We start from the raw sequence: 15,975 nt of genomic DNA on the forward strand, positions 1-15,975 counted from the left end.
GCCCTGACACCCTGGGCCGCCCGGCCACCAAGGAAACCTTCTCCTCCCTCTCTTCTTATTTCAATTTTCCTCCTTCCTCCTGCCTGGCTCCGGCAGGACCGCCGCCTCCCGTCCCACACAAAGCTCCGGTCTCACCTTGATCTCACCCAGCAATGCCATTCCTCTCTTCTGCAGCAGCTTCTTCACCCCATCCGTTTCCTTCCCACCTCTGTGCCGGCTCTGTCCCGTCCCTTGATGCCATCCAGGCACCAGCAGCCCCCCCAGGGCACATCTCCTGCCCCATCCCAGGGCAGCACCAGAGGTGGCGCCGCATTCTGCGCAGCGCACAGAGCTCAGCTATCAGCACAGCTTTGCAGAGGAGCCTGGAGGGGTGGAGGGAGGGGGGGAAGAAAACGAAACCAACCGCAATGAACCACAGTAAGAACAAAAGAAAGGACAGAATGAGAGAGCACGGTGGCACTGGTGGCCGTCCTGCTGGAGAGCCGTGCTGGCACCTGGCATTGGAGGAAGGCATGGAGAACAACATGTGGCTGCATGGGAGAGATGGAGCGACCAAGGAGGACTTCAGCCGGGCGCGTTCTTCCCTCCCCCCCGCGGACATTTGTGCCAAGGAACCAGACTTCCTTCCAAGCTCTGCCAAAGAGTAACTCGTCGACAGAAAGCAAGCTTTGTGAAGAGCAGGAGTCAACATTTGTGCACTAGGATATCCTCCTTTCTACCTTTTTCATATGTATTAAGTGCAATCATTTGAGTCTTCTTTATATTATTTAGAGGGAAGTTGTTTGTGTTTTTTTGTTTTTTTTTTCTACTAGAAACTACAATATTTATACCTGCCTGAGAAATGAGAATGTGTGTCTGTCACAAAAAAGAACAAAACAACTGAACAACAAACCAAGCCCAGCCCTGGGCTGCTGGTGACAAATGCAATGGTGTTTTCTGGCCTTGGAACCTTTTCTGCTGCATGTTTTCCCTGTAGCAACCTGCTTTGGTGGAAGGCTGCACATCTCCTCTGCAGGAAAGTGAGGCTTGGCCATGATGGGGTGAGTTTTACTGGGTTTTAAGGCACTTCTGTCCACTCACAGTGGATCCATCACCTTCACTGGGGCTGTCTGTAATGCTGGGCAGGGTCGGTGCAGTACGGTTTCGGGCTGGTTGAGCTCCTTGGCTCGTGTTGCTCCATCCTGCTGCGCCCACTCCTCCCATCCTGGGAGAGAAATTGCTCCATGGATCCCCTTGATGGCCCAGGCAATGACCCAGCCCTGGGTTGGTCCGTGCCCCCCTCAATCTGTGCTGCTCGCTCACCCCAACAACTGGGCTCTGCTGGGGCGGCGGGCCGGGTTCTGATGTGCAGGGATGCGCCCCCGAGATGTGGGGGGTTGGAAAAGGCTGCACTGATTCATCACAGCTGTGGGCTTCTCCCTCCTGCCGCCCGGCTCGCAGCCTGGCTGGAAGCAGCTGTGGGGGCTGAGCTGTTTGTCGCTCAGTTTGGTGTCTGAGAGCAGCTGCTTTGATGCACAAAAGCCGTCGTAGGGATTCCGAGGGTTGGTTTTTTGTTGTGTTTTTGAATCGCTCTGGGGCAGCCACAGCAGAGCAATGACCACCAAAACGGTTTTTCGGATTTACAAGAAAAAAAGAAAAAGGCAGCCCAGAAATGCACGCTGCGGTGGCCCCGGTGCGACGCAGAGCTCTTTGAATCTCTGTGATTGAATTTGGGAGCTGCTGCTGCTGCTCTGAGCCTGGGAGGGTGGATCTGGGAACTGGGGGATGTCCTGGGTGCCACACGTCCCCAGCCGGGCACCTCTGCTCCGCCAGGGCTGTGCTGGAAGGCGAGCTGGGCTGCGTGTCCTCCTGTAAAGGACAGAGATGTGGCAACACCCCCCCCCCCCGATGAATCCCCCAGAAAAGCCCACCAGAAAGCAGCGGCCCTTTCTCTTCCCTGCACCCGTCAGATGACTCAGAAAAGGTTTGAAGGGCTGAAAACCATCAGCCACCTCTCAGATGTATTGAATGTTTCAACGAGGTGAACGTAAATATAAGGGTTGTTGTGTGCATTTTTTTGGGGGGGGGGTGGGTTCTTTTTTTCATGTTGGAATATTTATATCTGCCTTTTGCAGCAGGCCGTGTTTTACCATCTCCAGCAAAGTGATTGATGAGAAAGATGTAGTTCATAAAGTTATTTGCACTTGATTAAAGAGAAAAAGAAAAATGTATCTGAACTTTGTAAAAAGAAATGTTTGCATTTTGTATTGTCTTTTTTTAATTATTAAATGGAATTTCTTGGTGTTGTGTTGATCTTTCAGAAGCTGGCTCTGCTGCTTGTTTTAAAAGGTTTCTAACAGCGGGGTCCAAAGCTATTTTCATTGTTTTGTTCTTCAGATGCTCAGACAAGCTCTTTTTGAGGGCACAGAGCTTTGCTTCCAGCTTAAACCCTACAGATTTCCATAGGCTCTGCAGTCATTACACAATGCATTTATTTATATACATTAATTAGATGCAACGTATCTCACTTTTAGCCCAGAACATTGAGTTGAACAGCAACTACTACATGCTTCTCTGCAGAGCAAAGCAGAGCCAACGAGGAACCCCTCACTGAGCTGCAACTCCCCCCTCTTACCCTCAGCACCTTCCAAATCCCGATGTAACTGGAGCCAGCTGAAAGACCCATCAAGTCTTCATGAGCTGCTGCTGTGCAGCCCCTCCTGCAGCCATTGGTCACCTCAAGGGCAGCAGAACCCTATAAAACGCGAGTGCCCCATAAACCCCCACCCTGAGAGCTGGCAGGATGCTGTTCCTGGGATGGCAGCAGGGAGCCCTGGGCTGTAAGATGACTGCTGTGTGCAGGAGCTGTTTTGGGCACTGAGCCCTTCCTTAGTTTTGAGGTAAGCACCCCAATTTTGCTTGTGCTAGCTGCTGAGTGGCTCCCCCCTCCTGCTCTGAATGCAGGGTGACAAGCTTGTCTTCTTCACAAGAAATCAGCTTGTGTCTCTCAGGAAGCTCAAACGCAAATGTAAGGCTGATGCTTCCCCTGAATTCACGCCTCTTTCAATTTAACAGCATTTAAAACCTTCCTCACTGTAAGGAAGCGAGCAGCTCTTCAGAAAGTCTTGCCCAATAAGCTTTGGAGGAATGCAACCACACAGCTGTAAGATGTCCTAAAAGTTTATTGCCACCCAGTTAGTACAGACGCTGGGGCTTCCCCATGGTGCTCTTGATATACAAAGCACGCACGTTCTGCCAGTTCTTCTTCAGCAAGGACACCAGGAAGTTGATGGCCAGGTGGATGTTGTAGACAAGTTCATCCTCTGTCATCTTCACGTGACCGACAGCCACAGCCAGACAGAGCACCTGGGGACAAGGACACCACGGTCACCTATGGGCTGGCTGACAGAACAACCAGAGCACCCAGGGATCCCCCCCCCCCCACGGCCTGTCCCTGCAGCTAACTTCTCCAGCCTATCCACGGCAAAGTGCTTCTACAGAGCTCGCTGTCTGGCACGTGGCTCCCATGGATGTCTGGCAGCATCTGGGTGCAATCTGAGCAACAGCTGGCACAGGTCTGGCTTCCTCACAGCACAAAGGTGGCTCAGCGAAGGAAGCAAGCAGCCATCTCCTGAAGCTGGGAGGGACGTGCAAAGCGCCGCTCTGAACTGGTAGGGAAGCAGGAGCAGAGCTCTCGTGTAACTAATCCCATGCCTGACTCACCAGGCAGCGCTGGCACGTTTCCTGCACACTGCTAACCCAGCAGCACAGCCTATCAGCTCCAAACTTCACTGCTACGCATGGCGCCAGCTTCACTTTTTGTTTGGCACCAGCCACCAGCCCTTTCTTTCTGCACATAATACACACAGGCCAAGCCTCTGCCTGCCAGCCTTGCAGAGGAGCTTGTAAGTCAATGCTCCCCACGGGCTGAAGACAAAAGGATTTATGAGCAAACTGACAAGAGAAGCGTCAGGACATCATTAGCTCTGTTACTTTAAATGCTGAAGCATTTGCAAACTATTGCATTTACTGTGTCCTCCCAGCTGTGCCTTCAGGCTCACATCAGCTGGCGTCTGAGGATGCACCTCAGCTAGCAGAGCTGCTAATTCTGAATAATACCCAGGAGTCACATTTAGACCACTGTCACGAGATTAAAATGCCTGAGCAGGGTTATTTTGGTTTGAGGGCGCTGGCTTGCCTCGACATCTCTCGACAGGCGCAGACATCCACAGAGCTGCTGCAAAGTTCACTTGCAGAGTCAAGTCCCAAACGTGCTTCTGCCAAAGCACAGCAGTGAGCACAAAGCCACCGGGGCGCCCAGCTCCAGAGCCGCACCCTGCAATCACCCACTTCCTGGAGGTGTTAATTGTGACCAATTGTGCTCAGCGCTCAGACATCAGCATCATCTCCTCATCGCTTTTCTAAGCTCTTCTAACCGCAGATCAATTGTTCTTTTCCAGTTAGCTGAATGGTGACTGCGCTGCTCTGCTGCCCAGAACGCTGGACGCTCCTCACCGTGAGCTGCTGAAGACACTGGGGGACACCTACAGACCAGCCCAGGGATCGCAGCCACAACCAAGGGACACCAATCACCCACCGCCCCCCAGGTAAGCGGCTGCCAACTGGAAGCCCTGAGCTCTTTACCTTCTTCATCTGAAACTTGATGGTAGATTTGACCTCATCAACCTTGGCCACCAGGTTCTCATTGTGAGTGAGAAGAGAAGGGAATTTGCCAGCTTTGTTCAGACCTGGACCCAGGATTCGAGGAATCTGCTTGATCAAGGACTCTGAAGCCAGGAAGGCATCGTACTTCTTAGCTGTGAGATCAAAAGAAGGTAAGGAAGCGCTCTCAGCTCTAACCCAGAGCTTGAAACCAACAGCTCGGGTGAGACTGTACTGCTGCACGTCCCCCTGTGCAAACATTTCCATGTTCCAAAGCCCTGCCTTTTCCCTCATACTGCATTATAAGCCATTCTTGTCACACCAGCCAAACTCCTCCAGGACTCAGAGCCTGACATCCTGGCAGCAATCCCATTAACTGTACACAGAGGACTTCCCTGAAATGCACAGCATTTATCCAGCTGCATTAGAGACACTTGGAGCTCTACTAGGACTCTCCTTCTGTATTCTGTTCATATGTGAAGAGTGTGGATGCCCCATCCCTGCAGGCATTCAAGGCCAGGCTGGATGTGGCTCTGGACAGCCTGGATTGGTGGTTGGTGACCCTGCACACAGCAGGGGGTTGAAACGAGGTGATCATTGTGGTCCTTTTCAACCCAGGCCATTCTATGATGATGAATCTATGATGCCACAGACCTGAGAGAGGCTTAGGTTACAGTAACCATATCCTACATTGTTTTCCAACCTCCTATGCTTCCAAGGACTGAATGATAAGCTTTCCTTGTCTGCTCAAGATACTTATCAAAATGACTTTCATTCTGTAGGAAAGGTTTTATCTGCTACAAGTAAAAGTAACCCAACTCCATCCTGTTCACTGCAGTATGGCAGGATTAGAGCAAGTTTCACCTCTAGATCTACTTGGCTTTGTTGCACTTTCTTTCCCTGAAAGTTATGGCACGCTGAGGGAGGGAGATAACTTCTCAAGGAGATGGAACAGCTCTCCTGTATCCCTTCCTCCTGGAAGAGGGCAATCATTGCACTCCTACACCACTGTCCTGCCAGGCATTTCACACTGTAAGTGGCCCTAAGGTTTGCTGGGTAGCTCCTAGACAGAATCCTACTCTTCAAGAGTAATCGGTTTTCTGTTCTCTGCAGCTAATCCTGACATGGGAATGTGAGCATGGGGAAACCTGCTGTCACAGGCTCAGCCACGGCACCCAGAGACCAACCCACACCCCGCTCACCCAGCTTCTTCACCAGCTTCTTATTTTTGTTGAGCTTCTTCAGAGCCTCTATGTCCATGTGAGGGATTTCCACCGCTTTGGCCTCATCGCAGTGCTGCTGATCCCCCAGCAAACAGACAGAGAATTTGGGCCGTGGGGTCGACTTCAGCCTGCAGACAGAGCCCAAATTACCCGATGTGCCACGGATGCCACGCAGCTCAGAGGGACCCGCGTGCAGATACCTTACCGCAGCTCCTCACATCTTCCTCCACGCTCAGAACCTGCCTCTGGGGCAGGGCGGCGGGGGCAGCACCCCACACCTCCCCTCTTGTTTTAAGACCCAGGGTGGGGGTCCGTCCAGCCGCACCCGCTCGGGGGTGACGGTCTGAACTACCCGGGGCGTTCAGCAGCACGGCCTGCAGCAGGGAAGCCACCCTCGGCTGAGGGCCGCGGGCTGAAGGCTGGGTGTGAGCAAGAGGATGCCGAACCTGACGGTGCCGGAGAACCGCTTGTCTTTCTGCGGGTCGTAATTCTTCAGGCTGATCTGCAGCTCCACCGTCTCCACAAACCTGAGGGAAGAGTCCAGGTCAGGCCCTGCACGGGGCGCGAGGCCTCAGCCGGGCACAGGGCAGGGGTCGTACTTGCGCTTCTTGGTCTTGCTGCCCTGCAGCACCTCCTTCACCGCCTCGTACAGCGTGTCGCGGGACACTTTGCTGCTGCGGGGGGAAACAGAAGACAGGCTCAGGCGCGGGCCCAGCGCAGGCCGCGGAGCGGGGACCGGGCCCGAACACCGAAACCCAGCCCGGCCCGAACTCCATCCGCGCTCTCCCCCACCGCCCACCCCTTCCCCGCCATCGGACCCGGTGACCCACACCCTGCCCGGCGGCCGGGCTGCGGATGGCGACGGATAACGCCGCGCTCCAGCACCCACCTCATGGCGGCGGTTCAGGCGGAGAGGGCGGGGCGGGGCGACCCGCGCGTTATAAGTACGGCTGAGATCTCGCGAGCTTTCCTCAGCGCCATGCTGGGAGTGGCGCGGTGTGGCAATGAGGTCAGGAAGTGGCGGAAGGGAGCCGGGAGAGCTCACGTGTCTGAACCCGGCCTCTCCACAACTTCCGGAAAGAGGCCCCAGAACCTGGATATTGCGCGGGGAGCGGCTGTGGCGTGGCGGCGCGTTGTGTGTGAGGGTCGTGTGTGAGGCTGCCAGGCCGTGATGGAGAGCTTGCAGGCAGTGACCCTTAGCGATGGGACAACAGCCTCCGAGCAGCAGGTTGCCAAAGGTAAAGGAGTCTTTGGGCTGTGAGGTCTCAAAGTCTCTTCACAACCCCATGAGGTTGGAGATAAGGCGTGCAGATCGCCGTGGATCTTGTATAGGATGCTTCCGACTGTCTTAGATTGGCACAGAAGACTGTGCAGGAATCAGAGAGGTTGGAAGGGGCCTCTGGAGATGGAGTCCAACCTCTCTGCTAAAGGAGGTTCCTGACAGCTGGTTGCACAGGAAAGCATCCAGGCAGGTCTCAAAACGTCTGCAGAGAAGATGACTCCACAGCCTGTTCCAATGCTCCGTCGCTCTCCCAGTGAAGAAATTCTTTTGCACATTTGTATGGAACTTTCTGTGTTGCAGTTTTTGCCCACTGCCCCTCGTCCTGTTGCTGCAAAGAGCCCAGCCCTATCCTGACTTCTGCACTTCAGATCTTTGCAAACATTGAGGTCACCTCTCAGCCTTCTCCAGGTTGAGAGGCCTCACGTCTCTCAGCCTTTCCTCACATAGGAGATGCATCCATGAATAAAACATCTCTGCTTCAGAAATAAAGCTTTGGTGATGGGAGAGCTGTTGCAGTAGAAAATGAAGGTTCTGTCCAGACTGGAAAAATGGAGTTCCCTGTATGTTCTGTGGCCAAAACTTCCCCTGAAGCTAAGCAGAATGTTTGACCTCACTGAAGTGCGTAGCATCTGGTTCCCAATAAAGCTTTTCTCACTCAAAAGGGTGCTGAGCTCAGTGTTGGTTAAAATGCAATATCAGTGCCAAATTCAACTCCTGTCCTTTTTCTGGGGTGTGCTGGAGGGCGTGCTCCTTTCTTCACCACCTGCTGTTCCCAAGCACTGTGCCACCTCCCAGCCTACAGAGTGCGCTCTGCAAGAGTTCCATCTCCTGGTCCTTGCTGTTCCACTTACTTTTCTGTGTAAACTCACTGCAAGTTTATTAAATTTGTGAAGCTGAAAACCACTAAGTTTTGTGACTCCCTGCAAACACTCTGCATGACTTGAAAGCAATTTAAGTTTGAGGAGGATGGAGCAACGTCCTCTCTGCATCAAATAATTAAGTAACTAAAATATTGTTGCAGAATAAGTCATACTTTCACTATTTTTAAGAGTCCACTCTTCACAACTCATCAAAGCAAGTAATGCTTTAGATCCTTTCAAGCCAAAACATTTTCAAGTGTTGATCCCCAACCAAGTTGAAGAAAACACATTTTCAGGCCCTGCTGGTGCCATTAAAAGCTCCCGATTGAGTTTTCACCAGCAGAATGTAATTGCTTTCTATTTTAAAGCCAAAGTACTTTGCACACGTTGTTCTTTCTGCTTCAAACAAGTGATTATAAATAAGTGATAACTGAGATTCTTTGCCTTTTACCCTCCTGCTTAGGAAAGGGAGGATCCAGCTTTTCTGGGGAGATAAGTGCTTCTATGGCTGTTTGAGGGAAAGCTTGATTAACAGCAGCATTCAAATGGCAGTTCTGCCTTCTGCATGGCTGTATTCCTTGAGAAGGTGCAACAAAGGAAGGGGGCAGCTCATTAGGCTAGTGTGGACTTTGAGGGCAGTGCTAATAGCATTCTTTTTAACTGTTTCAGGTGAAAAGGTAATTGAAGAGCAAGTCACTGAAACTGAAGACGAAAACACAGTGTACATCCATCCAGTGGTAGTTCAGAAAGGTGAGAACCATACATTCACCTTTCTTTAGAAGGATGCTGGTGTGACTGAAACCATCTGTGTCTTCACAGTTGTGCTGTAGCTTTGAGCCCATCTGAGATAGGGTTTTCTTGTCCAGCTGAATGAACAAGGACAAAGAACATGTGGTTTCCTGCAGAATTCTTAGTAATGTGACAAGAAGCTAAATTTGCTGGTGCAGCAAGCAAAGCTTGTGACATGTTTCACCTGTCACATCACATGTTTTATCTGTCAAACTGACACATATTGTCAGTTTGATAGATAACAAATCTACAAGCCAGGCCAGTAATCTGTGCGCTGTGGTTTTGCTGACTGCAGGGCCCAAACACATTTTGTTTTACGTAGGAGCAGTTGGACAGGAGTTTCTGTGAACCATGAGATAATATATTATTCCTGGATTAGATGTTTGAGGGGGAAGATGTTTTGAGGAGGGAGGGTAGGGATTGTTGGAAGCTGTGTCACCATGGCCGTACATCTGGGACATGGTGTAAGAGGTGAGCATTACCTCAAAGAGCCAAAGACTGCCATAAAATTATTCACAAAACATTAAAAACCTTGACATGGACAGGGATGGGGGCTCAGGTGGTGTCTTAAAACTACAGCTGTGGCTGACTTTCAGCACAAGCAGGCTGCCCTGCCCTGTGTGCTTCTCTGGCTATGAACACTGCAGTGCTCAGGAAGTAATGCCCCTCCATCCCATCTGAGTCTGCCAGTCATGTGCTTGGAGTTTTTTTCTCCTTCTTTCAGATTTTGTAGCTTTTGAAGATGGACAGCCAGTAGTTTCGGAAGACAGGGGTATGGCCTACGTACCTAAAGGTAAAGAATATTCCCCATTCTTTCCTTGGCAGCTGGGGCAAAAGCTGCTGAAGTGTTGCAGATTTCCAAGGCTGGAGGTAACCTGGGGAGTGAAGAGTGGTTTACACTCAGCAGCTCTGCTGTGTTTGATTTTGTCTATTTGTCTTGCAGAAGGTTTTGATTCCAGCACTTCAGAGGCTGTCCAGCCAGAGGGTGGCTCCACCACCAACAGCCATTCTGCCATCGTGCTCCCTGGCAGCCCCATCGTGGAAGTGCAGGCAGAAACAGGGCAAGAGGAGAAAGATGATGCCTTTGATGTCAGGACCATTAGTGCGTTAAAGCAGTATGCCAACAAGGTGAAGATGCAATTGTTTCCTTAATGGTCTTCCAGCAGCACAGAGGGACTGTGGTATTTCACATTTGACCTGGAATTTAAGTTGTCTCCTTTAAGTTGCACTTATGTACAAATTAGAAGTGCACAAAGTAGTACACAGAGTAGTGCCAACTTTGGGAAGATAAGCTGGTCAGGGCTTCTGTGGGTGTCACCACTGACAGGTGGCTGAAAAGGGCCTGGAGAGTGGCAGGTTCCTTCTGCAGCACCTAGCCAGTACCCACAGAGTGCTGGGCCTTTTACTCTGCAGGCACAGATTTGACAAAGCAGAGCTGCTATGATACAGCTCAGATATTTTCCAAGGTAGGAAATGTTCTCATAGAATCATAGAATCACCAAGGTTGGAAAAGACCTAAGAGATCATCCAGTCCAACCGTTCACCCATTCCCAATAGCTCCCACTAAACTGTGTCCCTCAACACAACATCCAGCCTTTCCTTGAACACCCCCAGGCTCGGTGACTCCACCACCTCCCTGGGCATCCATTGCAGTGCCTGACCACCCTTTCTGAAAAGTAATACTTCCTGATGTCCAGCCTGAATCTCCCCTGCTGTAGCTTGAAGCCATTCCCTCTGCTCCTATCACTAACGACACGAGAGAAGAGGCCGACCCCCAGCTCACTGCAACCTCCCTTCAGGAAGTCATAGAGAGCAATGAGGTCTCCCCTGAGCCTCCTCTTCTCCAGGCTGAACATTCCCAGCTCCTTCAGCCTCTCCTCATATGGCCTGTGTTCCAGACCCCTCACCAGCTTTGTTGCCCTCCTTTGAACACGTTCCAGGGCCTCCATGTCTTTCTTGCAGTGAGGGGCCCAAAACTGGACACAGCACTCGAGGTGCAGCCTCACCAGTGCTGAATATAGGGGAACAATCACCTCTCTGCTCCTGCTTGCAACGCTGTTTCTGATGCAAGCCAGGATGCCATTGGCCTTCTTGGCCACCTGGGCACACTGTCGGCTCATGTTCAGCCCAGCATCCATCAATACCCCCAGGTCCATTTCCTCTACGCAGTCCTCCAGCCACACCGCCCCAAGCCTGCAGCGTCGCCTGGGGTTGTTGTAGCCGAAGTGCAGGACCCGGCATTTGGCCTTGTTGAACCTCATCCCATTGGCTTCAGCCCAGCTCTCCAGCCTGTCCAGGTCCCTCTGTAGGGCCTCGCTACCCCCAGGCAGATCCACACTTCCAGCCAATTTGGTGTCATCTGCGAATTTACTGAGGGTGCACTCGATGCCCTCATTGAGGTCATCAATAAAGTGAACTAGGAATAAATGTGAACTAGGAATGGGAAATGCTGGTTTCTAGAGCCCTGCTTTGTAATCTGTGTTGCAACATAAGTGTGCAAGCACACTTTTGTGGGGACAACTGAAGGACTGTGTATGAATGGTAAGGAAAGAAAGAATTTGAATGGGCTTCGGTGGCAGCTGCTGTGGTGGCTGGCTGAATTAATTTCCACTCATTGGCTCGACAGCATTTGCAGGAGCAGGAAGTGCACAGCAACGAGAAGAGGATACGAGCTGCCCATAAAGCACACCGCTGTGGGTACGCAGGCCAGATCAGAGTGTTCCTATACAAAAGAAGAGGGAAATGCTTCTTTGGAAAAGGTCAGGTGTTTCAAGAGAAAGGTCAGGATACCCTTTGGCACTGACACATCATTCTGCAGTGAGTTTTTCTCTGAGGACTTCAAGGAGATGCTTTTAACCTTGAAGAACCAGGAAAAAGTATCCATAATTTGGAATAAATCAAGTGGGAATGTATCACTGAGAAGAGGCTTTGTCCCATGAAAGAGGTTTGTTAACCGGCCAATACGAAATCTAACAGAGAACTCGAGATTCTCTCCAGCTGCTAGATTTCCACATGCTGTTTTCCTTACCATAGAATCATAGAGTCATAGAATCACCAAGGTTGGAACCCCTTTGTCATGGACTGTGGAGGACCCATGCTTTCTCTTCCAGGTACATGAACGTTCTCATACAGGTGACCGGCCACATGCATGTCACTTCCCAAGTTGTGGGAAGACATTTGCAACAGGTAACAGTTTCTCTCGTGTGAAAATTCTGTCTTCAATCTTATCAAAATCACCTTGAGAATATCAGCCCTTCTTTCCAGCAGAGCACAGTAAGCACAGCCTTCTGATAAGGAATTGCAATATGGGAGGCTGCTCAGGACTGAACTGATTACAGACAGCTTAAAGGAGCTAAAAGAAGAAGCTGAGTACTCAGGGGTGTTGTGAGGCTCTTTGGATATTTCTCCCCCTTCAGCTTTGTGAACACAGGATAGACGTGTGCGTGAACTGAGAGCTGTTACACAGCTTGCAATCTTAGTTCCTTCTCATTGTAAAATTAATGTTGTGGTTTCTTTACTGGGCAGCGTACGGGCAGAAGACCCACATGAAAATACATACTAGTGAGAAACCATTCAAGTGCCCAGAAGACTCATGTAGCAAAGCCTTCAGAGCTTCTGGCGATCTACAGAAACACATCCGGACGCACACAGGTGAGCACCGTAAGAGAACTGAGCTCCCCATCGAAAGGGCTTCCAAGATCAAGTACTGCTTCAGCCTCTTGTATCTTGGGTGAAGCAAGGCAGAGCTGAAGTTGTCTTCAGATGGAAGTAGTTGGGCAGTAGAAGCAGCACTTGGGACTCTCAACTCAGTTGCTAACAGCTCAGTGAAAGGGACAAGGGTGCCGGTTTTACTGGGGGAAATGTACATTTGGTTGGGGCTGATGTGAGATCTCACTGGTGTCGTACTGTGGAGTTGTGTGGGGAGCCCTGTGGGGCTGCGCTCTGGCAGGGTTCTCATCAGCATTACTGTCACTGCAGGGATGCGTCCCTCCAAGTGCCCGTTTGAGTTCTGCGGCCGCTCTTTCACCACCTCCCACATCCTCAGGGTTCACATCCAAATGCACACAGGCGAGCGTCCCTACGCCTGTCCAGAGCCCAGGTGTGGAAGGAGCTTCACCAGCGTCACCAATTACAAGAACCACTCAGAATTCACACAGGTAAGCAGGGGAGGAGGTGAGAAGACCAACAGATCCTCCCCAGTCAGTTGCCTGCACTGATGATGTGTGGCAGCTGGGAAATCTTTGGGACTGAAACCATTGTGTTCAGGGTGGCCAGGTAATTAAAAGAAATAGGAACTGCTTTATTGGGCTGATTGTTCTGATGGTCTGCTTTCAGCTGTTCTCTCTTGTTAGGGAATCTCTTTGCAGGGCATGATGAGGCCGAGTGGGTTAAGCTTTGCACTGTGGCCTCTGCCCTAGGGGAGAAGCCCTATGCCTGCCCTGTGCCGGGCTGTGGGAAGTGCTTCACAGAGTACTCCAGCCTCTACAAGCACCAGGTGGTGCACACACGCAGCAGGCCCTACTCCTGCAAGATCTGTGGGAAGGCCTACAGCCAGAGATCTACGCTGGGCACATACAAGTGCAGCGGCCGCAGAGAGCTGGAGGCCACAGAGGAGAGCGAAGAAGTCCAGCAGCAGCTGGAGGGTGAGCAATCACTTCCACGTCACTTGCAGTGTGTCTTGCCACGTGGCAGAGGGGAGACAGATGGCAGCAAGGGAGCAAGGGTGTGCTTCTGCTGTCCTTCAGACCTGAGTCTGTGCTGTGGCTTCCACCTCACTCATAAAGCCCAGATTCACGTCACAGCCAAGAGCAAAGTTCTCCCTCCTAGCTATAGTCATCAGTTGAGAGTGGACTGCATCCAGCTGTGTAGTACAGGGAGACACAAAGGTCCTTCTCTCCAGACTAACACTGGGCTGTTCTTATGATCTTTTGCTCCTCTCTGTTGGCCCTTCAATGACCCGGGGTCAGATATGCACTTTCCTGCTCTCTCCTATTTCACTCTTTGCTTTCCCTGACTTAGTTGCTGCTGAAGGAGGCTCCCCCATGAAGAGGCAGCATGTTGCTTTCCCATCAGAGATGGAGAAAGACAAGGATGAGGAGGAATATGATGATGGTATGCCTACACAGGTCTCACTTATCTCTCAGGATGAGACAGAGCAGGTATGGACATTAACAGCCTCCAGCACCTGAGGGAGAGCAGTTACCTGAGTGAGGTTCTGCCTCTCCCTAGCTTCTTCTATATCCCTTTAGGCACTTCCTGAAGCCACTGAACAGGATGTCCCCTTGGGGGCCAGATCTCAGCTTGGTCTTCTCTAAAAGGTTTTTTTTTCTGTATAAAACAGACCCTGGGACCCTGGGGCTCTGTCTGTCATGACGGTTCCCCCCTTGCAGTCCTATCCCACTGCTGCAGCCTTGATGTGAAGGGTAAATCACAGGCCTCTGGTCACCACTTGCCTTGCTGGACAGGGTCTTGCAGGCATTTGTCTGGGCTTATGTGCTGTGCCACCAGCCCTCGCCTCCTGCACAGCTGTCAGAAAGCAGCTCCCACTCTTTGCTGACACAGGCTGGATTTGGAGATTGTTTTTCCGTAGTTTGTAAACAGCAGTGCTTTTCTTGCACATACTTCCCTGCACGAGCTGCCTGTCTGCTGATTGGGAAAACCTGTGGCTTGGGGCAGAGGAAGCAGCTGCCATGAGTGAGGTTTGTTTCCTGTTAGCATGAGGAGCTGCCTGCATGAGCTATGCCCAGAGAGAAGATGCTAAATGGAAAGGGAGGTCTTGTTGAAGGGAGTGAACTAGAGACCAGGGATCTGTGAGGGCTCCATTGATTCTGTCTGTGATCCTGGGCAAAGTCCTTGCAGTTTCTCTGTGCCTTAGGTCTTGCACAATTCTATGATTCTGTGAGGGAGGAGAGAATATTTTAGCCTTTCTGTTGCTAAAATCAGGTGTTGTATAAGGCTTCCTGAGGAGCCAGCCTGGCTGAGAGCATCTGCTTTTGTCCTGTCCAGATCAGCTTGTCACAGGAAGACCTGCAGGCCGTGGGCAGTGCAGTCAGCGTGGTGATGCAAAGCAGTGCCCTCACAGTGCCCGAGGAAGAGTTCGTGGGTGGTGACATTCACACCATGACTGTGATCAACGCTGATGGCACCGAGACACAGCCGGTATGGGCAGAAGCAAGGCCTTCCCTCTTCCCTGCAGAAGAACTGCCTACTGGGAGGGAATCCCACTTTCTTTTATGACACAATTGTCTTGTGTCTTAACTTTTCCTAGGTTACCATAGTCACCTCTGGGCCAGTCATGTCTGAAGAGTCAGCCATTACATCCCTCTGCCATCGGCAGGTGGCAATGTTGGCAGCCACCAACGGTGCTCACATTGCAGTGCAGGTACCACTGAGCATTGCTCCTGCCACCTTCACTGTGTACACCCCCATCCCCTCACCGACTTCAGCCTCTTGCTTTGCATCTCCTCCTGCCTAGATTGCTTGCTCCTTAACTCTCATGTGCCTTGCATGTGGAGGGGAACATGGATGCCCTGCTTGGGTTGCAGAATGTTCATAAGCAGCCTTTCCCCATCAGAGCTGTGTCTCTGCTTTGCTGCTCTGCTCCACTGCCAGTCAGTCCCTCACACCTCTGTCCTCTGGGGCAAGGCCAACCCTCCTGAGCACACTTTTTGGGAGGGCAGTGTTATCTCTGACTTTCCTCCCTAGCTTGAAGAGCAGCAGAGCCTGGAGAACAGCATCAGTATGACGGCAGCAGCAATCCAGCATGAACCTGTAACACTGGACACAGCTGTGGCTGACAATGGCTGCTGAGACCCTGCAGAGCCTCCCAGGCAGGAAGAGCAGGCAGCCAAGCCCGTTCCTCCATGGGTGCATCAGGATCTGCAGGATCTGGGCCAGCAGGCACATGGAAGATGTGCAGTATAGGAGTGAAGGAGGGAGTCTGAGAGCAGCTGGCTTGTGACGTGCAGCAAACAGGCGGTGAGAGCCAGTGCTGGCAGTGTTGGGCTGCCAGGGTGGCCATGCCAGAAGGGCTCTTCCCTCCATGAGCAGTGTCTATGACAGCTGCTACCTTCTGCTGGAGGCTCTGCTGTTTTCCTTGGCTCAGAGCAGCAGCTTTCCTGCTCCTTGCTGTGGACCCTTGTCATTGTTTTATGATTTAAATTACTGGTATTCCACATCA

At 51.5% G+C, this 15,975-nt stretch overlaps 2 protein-coding genes across 2 annotated transcripts; one reads left to right on the forward strand and one right to left on the reverse strand.

Annotated features, from left to right (window-relative positions):
• Positions 1 to 3,174: 3,174 nt before the first annotated feature.
• On the reverse strand, positions 3,175 to 6,758 carry RPL10A (ribosomal protein L10a; the record flags this gene model as incomplete). The annotated part of the gene is made up of 6 exons (XM_079546444.1): positions 3,175 to 3,345; positions 4,624 to 4,796; positions 5,844 to 5,992; positions 6,311 to 6,391; positions 6,464 to 6,538; positions 6,754 to 6,758. The coding sequence occupies 6 exons, from the start codon at positions 6,756 to 6,758 to the stop codon at positions 3,175 to 3,177; spliced, it is 654 nt and encodes a 217-aa protein (XP_079402570.1).
• Positions 6,759 to 7,035: 277 nt separating this feature from the next.
• ZNF76 (zinc finger protein 76) lies at positions 7,036 to 15,540 on the forward strand (the record flags this gene model as incomplete). The annotated part of the gene is given in 17 exon segments (XM_079546445.1): positions 7,036 to 7,102; positions 8,676 to 8,756; positions 9,520 to 9,588; positions 9,739 to 9,923; positions 11,422 to 11,538; positions 11,906 to 11,981; positions 12,321 to 12,446; positions 12,774 to 12,935; positions 12,938 to 12,952; positions 13,214 to 13,438; positions 13,815 to 13,954; positions 14,802 to 14,954; positions 15,064 to 15,181; positions 15,184 to 15,342; positions 15,345 to 15,375; positions 15,377 to 15,400; positions 15,402 to 15,540. Coding segments are annotated over 17 exon segments (1,887 nt in total).
• Positions 15,541 to 15,975: the final 435 nt, after the last annotated feature.

This window comes from Tetrao urogallus (assembly GCF_951394365.1).
Source record: "Tetrao urogallus genome assembly, chromosome: 24".
Classification (NCBI taxonomy): Eukaryota; Metazoa; Chordata; class Aves; order Galliformes; family Phasianidae; genus Tetrao; species Tetrao urogallus.